General features: G+C 45.9%; 1 protein-coding gene across 1 annotated transcript; it reads left to right on the top strand.

Annotated features, from left to right (window-relative positions):
* The first annotated feature begins 13,684 nt into the window (after positions 1 to 13,684).
* Positions 13,685 to 13,996, top strand: LOC144684086 (histone H4-like). Its single transcript, XM_078547800.1, has one exon. The coding sequence runs from the start codon at positions 13,685 to 13,687 to the stop codon at positions 13,994 to 13,996; it is 312 nt and encodes a 103-aa protein (XP_078403926.1).
* The last annotated feature ends 991 nt before the right edge of the window (positions 13,997 to 14,987 follow it).

Raw genomic sequence — 14,987 nt, 5'->3', positions numbered from 1 at the left:
GATTATCTTGTGCCAGATTTTATTTTACAGAAAGTAACATACTGCCAAATTCGAGTAATGTCTGTAAGATTGGAAGCATGCTATTGAGTGTGATCACTTTAACTTCCTGTGAGACTGATGGCTGCAAGTTGCTCTATGACCGCAGTTTTGATTCCAGAACACTGGTATTGGTCTGTAAACACATCTCTGCTATGGCAGAGCCTCACTATAACTATTCTTATGTTTTTTAAAAATAATTCTTTCATGAATGTAAGCATCGCTGGCAAGCATTTGTCGCATATCCCTAATTACCCTTGAGAAGTGGTAGGAAATGAATGTTATGTGTGTACAGATGGTTTCAACAATGATCGTCAAGCGAGTGGGATGAAAAGATGAGTGCAGGCGTTACGCCAGGCTTGCCAGCCTGGTCCCAGTGAGGGTCATCGGGGGGTGCGGGGCGTGGGATCAGGAAAGTAAGGGGGAACATGAAGGTGAGGGCTACCATTACAGGGGCCCTCCATGAGAGATAGGGTGCTCAGAATGGAGAGACTCCTTTCTCCAGCCCCCAACAAGGCCACCAGGGTTCAACTGGCAGCCTCACCACATGGACTGCTGCCCTTACCAGTGGTGAAATACCAGCAATGGTGGAAGGAGGCCCTTAAATGGCCATTAATTTGCTCCATAAGGGCCTCAATTGGCTTAGCGGAGGTCAGTAGGTAATGAGCATGGTGCCCCAGCGACACCATCCAATTTTATGCATGCCCCCTCCCATAGGGGGCATAGAATTCCACCCAATATTTTCAGGTCAGTGGCTTTTCATTAGAACAATAAACAAAATTGTGTTAAACATTGAATCTCGCCAGTAATGTGAACAGCAACGTACATAGTAAATATTTACTCCCAGAAGCATGGGTAAGACTTAATGATCAGTCAACATTCCTTAATGTACAGTTACTTGTGCCTTTTTAAATCATTCATGGGATGTGGGCTTCGCTGGCTGGGCCAGCATTTATTGCCCATCCCTAATTGCCCTTGAAAAGGTAGTGATGAGCTGACTTCTTGAACTGCTGCAGTCCATGCGGTGTAGGTACATCCACAGTGCTGTTAGGAAGAGAGTTCCAGGACTTTGACTCAGCAACAGTGAAGGAACAGTGATATATTTCCAAGTAAGGATGGTGAGTGACCTGGAGGGGAACTTCCAGGTTGTGGTGTTCCCATCCATCTGCTGCCCTTGTCCTTCTAGATGGGAATGTTCATGGGTTTGGAAGGTGCTGTCTAAGGAACCTTGGTGAATTCCTACAGTGCACTTTGTAGATGGTACACACTGCTGCTACTGTGCGTCGGTGGTGGAGGGAGTGAATGTTTGCAGATCAAGCAGGCTGCTTTGTCCTAGACAGTGTTAAGCTTCTTGAGTGTTGTGGGAGGTGCACTCATCCAGGCAAGTGGGGAGTATTCCATCACACTCCTGACTTGTGCCTTGTATATGGTGGACAGGCTTTGGGGAATCAGGAGGTGGGTTACTCATTGCAGGATTCCTAGCATCTGACCTGCTTTTGTAGCCACAGTATTTATATGGCTAGTCCAGTTCAGTTTCTGGTCAAAGGTAACCCCCAGGATGTTGATAGTGGGGGATTCAGTGATGGCAATGCCATTGATCATCAAGGGGAAGTGGTTGGATTCTCTCTTGTTGGAGATGGTCATTGCCTGACACTTGTGTGGCGCGAATGTTACTTTCCACTTGTCAGCCCAAGCCTGGATATTGTCCAGATCATACTGCTTTTGGACATGGAGTGCTTCAGTATCTGAGGAGTTGCAAATGGTGCTGAACATTGTGCAATCATTAGCGAACATCCCCACTCCTGACCTTATGATGGAAGGAAAGTGAAGCAACTGAAGATGGTTAGGCCAAGAACAAATTAAGTCCTTTGAGCTATCTTTCATCCTGACATGGTCTATTTTCTGACCAGCAGTTTCTGTAAAGGCACAAGCATCAAAAAAAGCACACAGTCATTCAATATGAGAACATTAAGCATTTTTTACCTCTCTCCCCACTTCTGAAACATACAACAACTTATATTTATATAGCATCTTTAACGTAATGAAACGTTTCAGTTATACAACATTAATTGAGAGTATTATTTCAATTTGTTCCTCGCACCCAAGTTTTCCAATATAGTTCTAGTGTGTGTGACAGTTTTGGTCACTTGTACATGTGAATCCTCCAGATTTTCTCCTTAAAGTTTCAGATTGTGTGAGTCCTTAAGATAGGACTTAAAACGGCAGAGTCTGGAAAGTCTGTAATCATATTTGCATGAGAAATAAGGTTATTGTGGAACCTTTTGTTTTCAAATGCATCAAAAACCAACAATTGAACTTTGTAATATTTATTACAAAAATAAATGAAAAAACACTGAGAAAAACAAACTTGCATGTGCTCTGATATTGATTCACTGGCACCAGATACAGTTTCAAGAGTATCAGATGTATCCTGAATGCCAGAAACCTTTTGGTACCTTGCCCAATGTAAACCAGCACAATGAATGATAGCAATGAGCAATCTCAATTGTACTTCATCAGGTCCTCAACCCGATGTTTGTACACATACACGTTCTAGCACAGCTAGCAGTGAGGATTTTTTTTCAGTCTCTAACCCGGGGACACTGAAAATAGAAATAGCTGCCTCAGGCTAAGGTCTGCTAACTGCACAAACCATGGGCTCTTTTTCACCTCTAATGCTTGGTATTTTATTGGGTAGTGCAATTAATTTAATGAATTACAGGGGGAGCTTGTGAGCTTAATTTTGAATGAGAAAGGATTTTTCAAGGCTGTGCAATGGAACAATCTAGGCAGTCCACTTATACCAGACAAGTGGAACTTTCCTTATCCCTAATCCATTGTGTACCTCATAATTACACACAATACTGTACAGATAAATCATTCAAGATGCTTTATTGATTTTTTTTGCCTATCACTTTTATTTATGTCTTCTGGTTCTTGACCATTCCACCAATAGGAACAGTTTCTCTCTATCTACAATGCCTAGATCTTTCATAATTTTGAATACCTTTATCAAATCTCCTCTCAATCTTCTCTAAGGAGAACTGTGATGAAAGTATAATAATTTTCATATTTTTCTAGTGTTTTGTGAAGCTGGTTTATGAGGTTGAGTATAGCTGGGTCTGTGTGTGATTTAATTACATTTTGTAGTCAAGTAGACTGCAAGTTTGAAACCATCAAAAGAAGCCAGGTGCTTGACATGCTAATGAGTAAACATGGATGCTGGCTTAGTATGTGAGGTGTAAAGGGAATTTGCATGTTTAAATAAATGAAGGGATATTTGGATTTCAAAAGGGTCTTAGTCTGTTTGCAACTAGCCAGATAAGCAAGGCTAAGAAATGTGTTTATTTTTCCCAAAGGTTACTGTATATATATATAGTGGCAACACGAAAGTTTTTATATTATAAGAAAGATACAGTTTCTCGGAACAATAGAATTTACATGCTAAAAAGAGAGAAATGCATATAATGGAGAAGGAAAGGTTATTTGTCAGAAGACCATGTAAGACCCAACAGGAGTGTGTGAAACCGCCTTAATGAAACCTCCAGCGTTTGTGCCTAAGTCTGCTATATAATGAAACTGAAGTTGGGGAAAAGCCATTTGGAATTCCACTGTCCAGGGTATTGTGTTAATTTGCTGGTTCTGTTTTAAATCTAAAATCTATTTTGGACAGTTGCTTTAAAGGGAGTGTAACTGGGGGTTCAGGTTAACAAGGGATTTTAGGAGTTGTTATAGTAGTAAGTACTTGTAGTCTTATGTATGTACTTGAAAACTTTTATATTTTATTAATAAATATTTTAATTTAATTTTTTAATTCTAAAAGTTTTGGTGGACTTATTACTTCTGAATTCAGTGCACACATCTTGTAATAAATACAAATTGCCAAACCATTGTGATAGTGCGATCAAGTTTCCCTCATGGATTTGGACCGCCTGGCACACATCATCTGTCATATCATAACAGAACAATCCCTGCTTTCCCAATCTATCCACATTACTGAAATCCCTCATCCCTGGAATAATCCTCATAAACCTTTCTGCACCCTCTCTAAAACCTTCACCTCCTTCGTAAAGTGTGGTGCCCAGAATTGGACATAATATTCCAGTTGAGGCAGAACCAGTGTTTTATACAGGTTAATCCTAACAACCTTGCTTTTGCACTCTGTGCTTCTATTTATAAAGCCCAGGCTCCAGTATGTCTTTTTAACCGCTTTCTCAGCCTGCCCTGTCACCATCAATGATTTATGCACATAAACCCCCAGTTCTCTGTGTTCCTGAATCTCCTTCAGAATTGTACCCTTTATTTTATATTGCTTTTCCTCATTCTTCCTACCAAAATGCATCAAATCACACTTCTCTACATTTAATTTCATCTGCCATGTACATCTCTGTTCACTCCACCAGCCATCTATGTTCTCTTGAAGCCTATCACTATACTCCTCATGGTCACAATACATCCAGATTTGTGTCATCTACAAATTTTGAAATTGTGCCCTGGACACCAAAGTCCATGCCATTACTACAGAGAAAAATAATGGTCCTACTGGCAACCCCTGGAGAACACCATTGTATACCATTCTCCAGTATGAAAAACAGTAATTCTCACTTTCTGTTTCCTGTAACTCAGCCAACTTCATATCCATTATATCGCTGTCCTTTTTAATCCAGGAGCTTCAATATTAGCGACAAGTCTATTATACGACAATTTATTAGTTGCTAGATTTATCCTTACAGCCTTTTTTGAACAAGGGTTCAAGAATATTTGCAATTCTCCAGTCCTCTAGCACCATGCCCACATCTAAGGAAGATTGGAAAATTATGGTCAGTACCATCACAATTTTCTCCCTTACTTTCTTCAACATCTTCAGATGTATCCTATATAAATATTGGTGACTGATTGCCTTTAAGTAAAGTCAGCCTTTCTCATAGATCTCCTATCAATTTTTAGCCCAACCAGTTTCTCAACTATTTCCTCATTCACTATGACTATGGCAACATCTTCGTAGATATCGAAAGATGCTCATCCATAAATGGGATGTGTTATTTATATTTCCCAACTCTGGTAAACAGTCAATTCATTCCATCTTGTGTACATACCACAAACATTCTATTGCACATTAATATTAAATTGATAACAATAACAATAAGATGCACCTATTCAGGTACATAATGCATAACATGCTCCTATTATCAATATTGCTGAAATTATAGATTAGGAGTTGGGTTTTGGAATAAGAAATTGAGTATTTCAAAATGCTAAGTTTGTATAGTATGGTTGCTGTAAAACATAACATCTGAGACGGAGCAGTATTGCCAAGTTTTACAAAGTATTTCAAAGTATTTACAACACAGAAATGGGTCATCCTGCCCAATAGATCCATGTACAAACCTCCTCCCTTTCTTCCTCATTTAACCCCATCAATAAATCCTTCTGCTCCTTTCCCCCTTCATATGCTTATCTAGATTCCCCTTAAATGCATCCATGCTATTTGTCTCAAACTTTCCTTCTAGTAGCAATTTCCACATAACTCACCACTGTCTTGGTGAATTCCCTATTGGATTTATTAGTGGCTACAATAAAAATGGAAAATGTTGGAAGTACTCAGCACATTATGGAGCATCTGTGGAGAAAAAAAAATGACCTCCCATTGACCCGAAATATTAATGCTGTTTCTCAATCCACAAATGCTGCCAGACTTGCCAAATATTTTTTGTTTCATTCATTTATGGATGTGAGTGATGCTAAGGTACAGAATTCCAAGGATTCAAACCCTCTGAGTGCAGAAATTTCTCTTCATCTCTGTCCTATATTATAGGCTGAAATATGTATACTATTTACACGACGTGTTCTGTGATGTGCCTGAGGTGGATACAACATTATAATTACCTGGAGCTGCAGATTAAGGGGAACACCTTTGCTTGTGGTTTTCGTTGTGCTTAATTGTTCTGTGTTTGATTTTGTAAGTCTGGTAACTGATACATGCTCTCTGTGCTTGATTGGTTAAGCCTGGTCGTGGACTCAGGGAAAAGTAAACAAACTGTAGAAGTTACCAGAAAGCTTGAAGCCAGAGCATGGAGTAGACATTTTATGAACACTGTACACATAGAAACTAGTATAACCTCCACATAGATCTGAGATGTGAAATAAATAACAGTTTTAAAGGCCAAGTTTGTTTGTATCTCAGGAGTATCTGGTGCTTAATGTGAATTTGGTGACAAAGTGCCACGTGTACTTTGCTGGGCTACATTTCTACAGGTTTCCCATAAAGCAAAACCAACGGCCTATAAATTCCTGGGTTTCAGAGAGCTGAAGAAGGATGCAGCATGACCAGGAATAGAGGGGTGGGGGCAGGAGGGATGGAACTTGGGATGGACTGAGTTTCAAAGGCTTCTGCCCTTTTTCCTCACTTTGTGAAATCTTGATCAGGGAGAAACGAGTGCTTCTTGTGTCCATTACCCCTTCTGTTGTAATATCACTCAAATAGCTCAGCCTGCCACTTTAATGCAGTACTGAGGGAATGCTGTGCTGTCTTTCAGAGGAGATATTGAACCAAGGCCTTGTCTGTCCTCTCAGGTGGATGTAAAAGATCCATGGCACTATTTCAAAGAAGAGTAAGGAAGTTCTCCTTGGTGTCTTGGCCAATATTTTCCCCTCAAAGTGGATCATCTCATTACTGTCTGGAGTCTTACTGTACACAAATTAGCTGGTGCGTTTCCTACAGTACAATATTTGCCACACTTCAAAATTGGCAGTAAAGCAGTGTGAGCCCTCCTCAGGTAGTGAAATGTGCTATATAAAGATGAAGCGGAATTGTCCGTGCCCACTGGCGTCGGGCGTGTTCGGTGGCGTGCGCCGACAACATGGCAAGAAGGCCAAAATTTGGTTTCAAGACATCGTAAAACCAATTTACGATCATTCGCTCAGCCCGTCGATGGCGGGCCGCATTCCCCACCATCGGACATCGGGAACCTCATTGTAATACATCAGAATATCATTATTAGGCCTGCTGCTGGACTCATCATTGATGCTCACAACAGATGATGGTCGAGGGGGTGGGAGAGGAAAGTCTAGGTCTGACTGAGAGGAAGCGGTATCGGGGTAGTGAGGCTGGGAGTGGGGAATGAAGGTGTCGGGGGATGAGGTTGGAGGGGGGAAGGGAATACGGTAGGTAGGAGGGGGTAACAGGGGAGCAGATGGCAATGGAGAGGTAGGTGTAAGGGGGTGGGAGGTGTAAGGGAAGGAATTCGGAGAGGGGAAGGAGTGTGGAGAGGGGAGGGAGTCCAGGGGGAGGAAGGAGTGAGGAGAGGGAAGGGAGTAAGGGTGGAGGAAGGAGTGCAGAGAGTGGAGGAAGTCTGGGGGGAGGAAGGAGTGCAGAGAGGGGAGGGAGTCTGGGGGGAGGAAGGAGTGCAGAGAGGGGAGGGAGTCCAGGGGGAGGAAGGAGGGGGGAGGGAGTAAGGGTGGAGGAAGAGTAAGGGTGAGGAAGGAGACGGGAAGGAGGAAGGAGTAAAGTTGGAGGAAGAAGTAAGGAAGTCTGAGAGAGTCAGGAAGCCAGAAGGAGTAACGTGGAGGAAGAAGTGAGACTGGAAGAAGAGGTAAGGCAGGAGGAAGAAGTTGGAAGGGGGGAAGGGCTAAGGGTGGCGGAAGAAGTAAGGGTGTCTGAAGGAGTCAGAAAGGGGGAGGGACTAAGCGACAGGGGGAGTCTGGGGTGGGGAAGGTGGTGGGCGGGGGGACTAAGGGTGGTAGAAGGGGTTCCATGGGGTAAGGAGTCCAAAAGGGCAGGGCAAGGGAAACTGGGGGAAAAGGGATCCAGAGGGCGGAAAGGGGTTCCGGGGGACAGGGGTCCGGAGGGGGTGGTGTCCAGGTGAACGAGCAAGGGAAGGGTCCGATGGATGCATGACTGCCTCCTGGGGAGCGAACTGAGGGTGGGTGTGGTATGAGGAAATGGTGAGAATGAGCAGAGTGAGGTGGTAGGGTGTGAGGGTGAGGGATCGATGATAGCGGTAGAAAGGACGGCAAGGATAGTTTGTGTGGACTCGGAGGCAGACACGGACCCTGGAGGTGGGAAGGAGGTTGGGGAGGGGGCGAGATTTTCGGGAAGGAAGGGAACGTACAAGTTCAGCTGGACAACCCCGAAGGAAAAGGGTTGTGACTGGTAGGTCACGGAGGGAAGGTGGAAGGTGATGCCGGAGGGTGTCAACTGCAATGGGTGAAGGGAAATGGGTGACTGGGGGCGGGTGAAGGATGGGGGAGCAAAAGTAAAACTGAATTAGCACCATGCTGTCCAAATCAAAAGTGAAACAAGAGTTGTGGTGGGTGAGATCAGGTGCTGCATGGGAGTGTGATCAATGGGTGGGCGGAGATGCAGGTTGCAGGTCAGCTCAGATGGACAACTGAAAGTGAACCCCAGCAGGCAGCATTCAAAATGCTCAGGACATTGAGGTCAGTATGATATGTGAAGGATCCACGTGCGATGGGAGACTGCTCGCACGAGGCTCCGAAAGGCCCTGCCACACACACACTTTCCCATCCAGAATTATTCGTTGGCCAGCTGCTCCCTCTGCGGTGACAGAGGACGAGGTTGAGGGGGTCACAGGCAAAGGGGACTCAGAGGGAGAGGACAGCCTCTGAAATTACTGAGTGGATGACCCAGGGGCATCCAGCTGCCGCTCCTCCTCGTTGTGGGTGCCCAGTGGCCCCAGTCTGACTCCTTGAGGGGAAGGAGCACCTGGAGGGGCATTGAGGTGCCCTGTTTCCCTCTTGTGTTGCCACTGCAGGAACTTACTCATGGCTCCAGTGATGGAGTGCAGGTCTGCACCCATCTCTGCATTCTGCTGGACCAGGGTCTCCATGGTATCCGCCATCCTTCCCAGGAGACCTCCATAAGCACCATGTGGGCACCACTTCATCAGAGAGTAGGCGGACACACTCCTCCAACTTGTGTGCCACTCTGTTGAGGGCTTCCAACAGCTCTGACTGATGTTCCCCTGCCTTCTGCTGACCCTCCACGCTGCCTCTTCCCCAGCAGACCTCTGAGTGCCGGGGAGCTCGGCTGAACCTCCCTCCGCCTGCTGCGGACACATGCCCATGTGGTGACCACCAGATTGTGAACATGAATCTGCTCTAGATCTATGTCTCATCGAGGTGTGTGTCTCTGTGCTGGTGGAGGGTTTTGGTAAGTGCTGTGACGGGTCTTCCAGGCTGCTTATTTCCAGCTCTTCAATGGAGGAGGTGTCCTCTTGGCTGGAGATGAGGACATGGAGCTGAGGGACTGGCTGGCTGAGGGTGTCAGTCACTTGACAGAGCTCCCTGTGAACCAAAGTAGAGATAATTAGTGCATGGCAGGAGAGAGAGCACTCACATTTGCATTGAGAGAGGGATGATGTGGTGAAGGATCCTCAGGTGGATGTTCACCGCCAATCTCACCATCATCGCAGGCAGGGTCCACATCCTCACCAGTCAGCACGATTGCACACCCCACAAAATGAGTGAGGGGCCTAATGTGAGCCACTCCACCCCTGGTCTGGGACCACTCCGTGCTGTTGTGAACCAGCTTCTCCTGAATGAAAACAGATGGAGAGACTGTGAGCAGGACACAGGGCACTGCTTGGAATGTTTGTGTGGTGAGTGGCACCATGGACAGGATGAGGATGCGAACTCGAGAGGATATGAGCCTGATGGAGATGTGAGAGTGTGTGTGAGAGTTAGTGGTGTTGTCCCTTGAGGTGTGAGATCCCTGTGGATAGTGATGGGTTTGTGAGTGTGTGAGTTGAGAGTGATGAGAAGAGTGACTTACCCTGGTGGAACGGAGGCGATCATACATCCTGTTGTGGCACTGGGTAGCTGTCCTGTTTTACAGGGCATTGGTGCTGATCACCGACTCCAACGCCTCCCATGCTGGATTGGTGATGCTGCAGCCCCTCCTGTAGCCAGAGTGGGGGTAGAGGACATCACAATGGGCCTCCATGGCATCCAAAAGGCTCTCAAGGGACACATCACTAAAACTGGGGGCTGCAGTCTTTTTGCCTTTCGGGGCCATGTCTTCCTTGCAGTAGTCGTGGGCTGGAAGCACTGAGAGGTGTGCGCGCGGCTGGATTTTAAATATGGAACCCGGCTTGATGAAGCGGTGAGGTGATGGCGTGGTGGGCCAATGAGAGCCCACCCACCATCGAAATGACGTGTTTCCCGGGAATGCATAATTAATGCGGTGGGTTTGGGATGATTGGGCGTGAGAAACCGCCATTGCAGATGACGGGTAAAATGTTGCTTTATGTGCCCGGGCGGGGGTGGGAGCCCGTCAGGCACTGGATCCAATGGCGACCCAGTGGGGGATTCAAAAACAGCAGAGGCAGCTCCATGAAGGCTGCCAGGGGACACAGAGGAAGCTGTTGAGGTCAAGGAAGAAAATTATGTGGAATAGCAATGGCATCTGCACCTGCTGGGCATGCCACGTGGGAGGGCAAGTCCACTGGGCACTCGTTTCCCCCCCCCCCCGGTTCTCAGATGAGTGCCCGGGAATCCTTGTGGTGGAGTTCAGTGCCAGGTAGGACATCTTGATACCCAGGGGTGGCAAGAGGAGGCCACTGCACCTCATCAAGAAGGCATGGGCAGAGGCGGTAGCCCAGGTCAGCGGCCACGATGTTGTGTAGCACACATGGGTGCAGTGCTGTAAAAGGCTAAATGACCTGCTGCGCACCACAAGGGTGAATATTGAGCTGGCATGGATCTGTGTGGTGAAGTGCAAATGGCTGGTAGCCCCCCCGCGTTGTGCTCAGCGGTGTAAGAGTCTGAGTGCCAACTGTCAATGACATCGGCGCTGACCAAGGCTGTGAGCTCTGGCTGCTTGGCCTGATTGCTTTGCAGGTTGAGGGCCACGACTCGGATGTGCCCTGCAAGATGTTCCTCTGGTGGGGTTGGCCAGGCTGCAATGGCACTGCAGGTAGAGAGTGGACTAATCAATGCTCCTCTGTCCTTTCAGGAGAAGAGAAACCATAACAACACCAAAAGGTCAAGTACAGACGGAGGCCCCCCAACCTGATGATTCTGATGAGATATGAGATGGATGGCCTGGAGATGGAGTGTTGCCACCCAGCTCGGTCCACTGGTTGTGGAGGAGCAGGGGTCTCTGACAAATGTAACAGCGCAGTGCACAGATGCGAGAGTGTCGGAGTATGTAAACATTGTTGTATTGTCTCATCTGAAATGGAAACATCAAACATTAGTCCCCATTGTTCATTGAAAGACGATGGCACCATGATGCAGATCACCATTGTCCCGCCAGCCCACCGAGGGACTTTTTATGGGTGATCTTCCATTCTGCCACTATTTGTTAAGTTGTTTACTGGTGTGACTGTTAACACCTTATAATGTTATGTTCATTGTCTATAAGTGCCAACAGCATATAAATTTTATTTTTGTGTTGATGGCCTGAGTATGCTTCACTTGTTTTGTAGGTACAGGGCACGCCAGTATCTCATGCTGGACGTGCATGGCTCTAAACTTTATTGCACTGGCACTGAGTGGACTTTGTGTTCAATGGAATGAGTCATTTCAAATGTCCGGTAAGGAGGCAGCACCCCTGACATGAGGTGGAAGCAGTGCATTGGCAGCCTATCTGAAGGAACGTTGAATCAAGGCCTCCCTGGTGTCCCTGCCTCCCTGAAGGATACAGAGGTCTGCCTCCACACCCTCAGTGTTCTCCTCATTGTGCTCCTCTTCTGATCCACCACTGGAGTCATCATCAGTGGCCTGTGGAGCTGCTTCAAAATCCTCATCCTCCAGTGAGTCTCCCTTGCCAGTGCCAGATTGTTGGGAGCGCAGCAGGCAACACCGATAAGAGACACGTGCTCTCGAGGGTATTGTAGTGCTCCCGCTGAATGGTCCAGGCATCTAAGTCTCACCTCCAGCAGACCCATGGTCCTCTCTATCACCACCCTGTGAAGACATGACTCCTATTCTACCTCTGCTTTGCTTCTGTCCTAACCAACTCAATCTCTCCTCATATGTCAGCCCCGCCATCCCAGGAATCAGTCTGGTAAACCTTCGCTGCACTCCCTCTATAGCAAGAACATTCTTCCTCAAATAAGGAGACCAAAACTGCACACAATATTCCAGGTGTGGTCTCACCAAGGCCCTGTATAATTGCAGCAAGACGTCCCTGCTCCTGTACTCAAATCCTCTCGCTATGAAGGCCAACATACCATTGGCCTTCTTTACCGCCTGCTGCACCTGCATGCTTACCTTCAGCGACTGGTGTACGAGGACACCCAGGTCTCGTTGCACATTCCCCTCTCTCAATTTATAGCCATTCAGATAATAATCTGCCTTCCTGTTTTTGCTACTAAAGTGAATAACCTCACACTTATACACATTATACTGCATCTGCCATGCATTTGCCCACTCACTCAGCTTGTCCAAATCACACTGAAACATCTCTGCATACTCTTCACAGCTCACCCTCCCAATCAGCTTTGTGTCATCTGCAAATTTGGAGATATTACATTTAGTTCCCTCATCTAAATCATTAATATATATTGTGAATAGCTGGGGTCCCAGCACCGATCCCTGTGGTACCCCACGAGTCACTGCCTGCCATTCGGAAAAGGACCCACTTATTCCTACTCTTTGTTTCCTGTCTGTCAACCAGTTTTCTATCCATCTCAATACATTACCCCGAGTCCTATGTGCTTTAATTTTACACGCTAATCTCTTATGTGGGACTTTGTTGAAAGCCTTCTGAAAGTCCAAATAAACAACATCCACTGGCTCCCCCTCATCAACTCTACTAGTTACAGCCTCGAAAAATTCCAATAGATTTGTCAAGCATGATCTCCCTTTCGTAAATCAATGCTGACTCTGTCCGATTCTGCCACTGTTTTCCAAGTGCTCAGCAATTAAATCTTTTATAATGGACTCTAGAATTTTCCCCACTACCGACATCAGGCTGACTAGTCTATAATTCTCTGTTTTCTCTCTACCTCCCTTTTTAAATATGTTAGCTATCCTCCAATCTGTAGGAACTATTCCAGAGTCTATAGAATCTCGGAAGATGACCACCAATGCATCCACTATTTCCAGGGCCACTTTTTAAGAACTCTGGGATGTGTGGGTGCACACAGTATAAATCCTCCCAGGGCCTTGGAGGCACCAATGAGTCCTAAAATGAAGACTAACAATGCAATGACTGAAGCTCAAAACAGAGATAAAGTTGTCAAGTTTCACTAAGCAACCAGCAGAAAACTATCTCCTAAAACTCCTCACTACTCGCAATGGGAATGCTTCAGCCCCATTTTATCCCACCCTTGGATGACAATTTGATAAAACATGCTGCCCGCCTGCCCATGCGATAAGCACAAAATCACATGAGCAATGTAAAATCTTGGTCAATCAGTTTTTTAATGGCCTTAATTTGCCTTTTAATTGTTGGCGGGCACAGCTCCAACTCCCGCTTGCATCTGCCAACCTCAATATTGCATGCATGCACAATGAAGGATGTACACCCAACGTCATTTTGCGCAAGTTTACATGCGCTCATGTCTGGCGCACCCCCGACCTCAGAAGGTAAAATTCAGGCCAAGGTTTTCTTTCAAAGGCTGTCTTAAGGTTAGGGGAGACGTTGGTGCATTGGCTTGTTTGTCAGTGGCTATAGATCATGTCGGGTACAGGGAAAGGTGGTAAGGGACTGGGCAAAGGCGGAGCCAAGCAACACTGCAAAGTCCTTCGTGATAATATCCAAGGCATTACTAATTCAGCCATGTGGCACCTGGCTCGATGTGGGAACATCATACGCATCTCCGGTCTCATATATGAAGAGGTTCGAGCAATCTTGAACGTTTTCCTCGAAAATGTTATCAAGGACTCGGTCACCTACACTGAGCATGCCAAGCGCATGATGGCGATGGCCATGGATGTCGTGTACGCACTAAAGCGCCAGTGGCAGACCGTGTATGGCTTCGGTGGTTGAAGATAGTTTCAGAATGCTAGGTGCAGTGGTAATATCACTAAGCTAGTAATTCAAAGGCCCAGGCTAATACTCTAGGAACACAGGCTCAAATCCCACCATGGCAGCTGCTGGAATTTAATGAATAGATCTGGAATATAAAGCTAGTGTCGGTAATTGTGACCATGGTAATAGAAACTATCATTGATTGTTGTAAAGACCCATCAGGTTCATGAACACCTTTTAAGGAAAGCAATCTGCTGCCCTTACCAGCTTTGATCTACATGTGACTCCAGACCCAAAGAAATGTGGTTGACTCTGAAATGGCCTAGCAAGCCACTCAGCTCAAGGGCAATTAGGGATTGGCAACAAATGCTGGCTTTGTCAGTGATGTCCAATGAAAAAATAAATTTAAAAAAAGCTTGTCTGTAGTGTTTCACTTTACTGAACTGATGCTTCTATACATTTCAAATTCACCGACAATGGGCACAGAGGGTTAAAACCTATACTTCAGCCACGGTTTCCCAGGCTCCAGCCCCTGTGCAGGTCAAAGGTTAGGTGCAAGGTTTCATGCTGGACAGGGTGGACAGATTCCCAGTGGCGATTCCAAGAGCTACAAGCTTCCCTGGACTCTTTTTGGTGGAACATGTTCCATGTTCCCCTGCTCTAGAACAATACAGAATTAAATTAACAGAACAACAATAGAAATAATTTACCTAAGCAACTTGACAAAAAAGACCAATTATTTTAGATAATAATTCAATAGAAGAAAGCCAGTTGCTGAGGAGGATGTTATGCAAGATGCTGGCAGCCAGCTAGAAACAGTTGGGTCAAAGGGTAAAAGCAAAAAACTGCGGATGCTGGAAATCCAAAACAAAAACAAAAATACCTGGAAAAACTCAGCAGGTCTGGCAGCATCTGCGGAGAGGAGCACAGTTAACGTTTCGAGTCCGTATGACTCTTCAACAGAACTAAGTAAAAATAGAAAAGAGGTGAAATATAAGCTTGTTTAAGT

Source organism: Cetorhinus maximus, chromosome 8 (assembly GCF_964194155.1).
Source record: "Cetorhinus maximus chromosome 8, sCetMax3.hap1.1, whole genome shotgun sequence".
NCBI lineage: Eukaryota > Metazoa > Chordata > Chondrichthyes > Lamniformes > Cetorhinidae > Cetorhinus > Cetorhinus maximus.
This window is presented reverse-complemented; position numbering and strand designations above follow the sequence as displayed.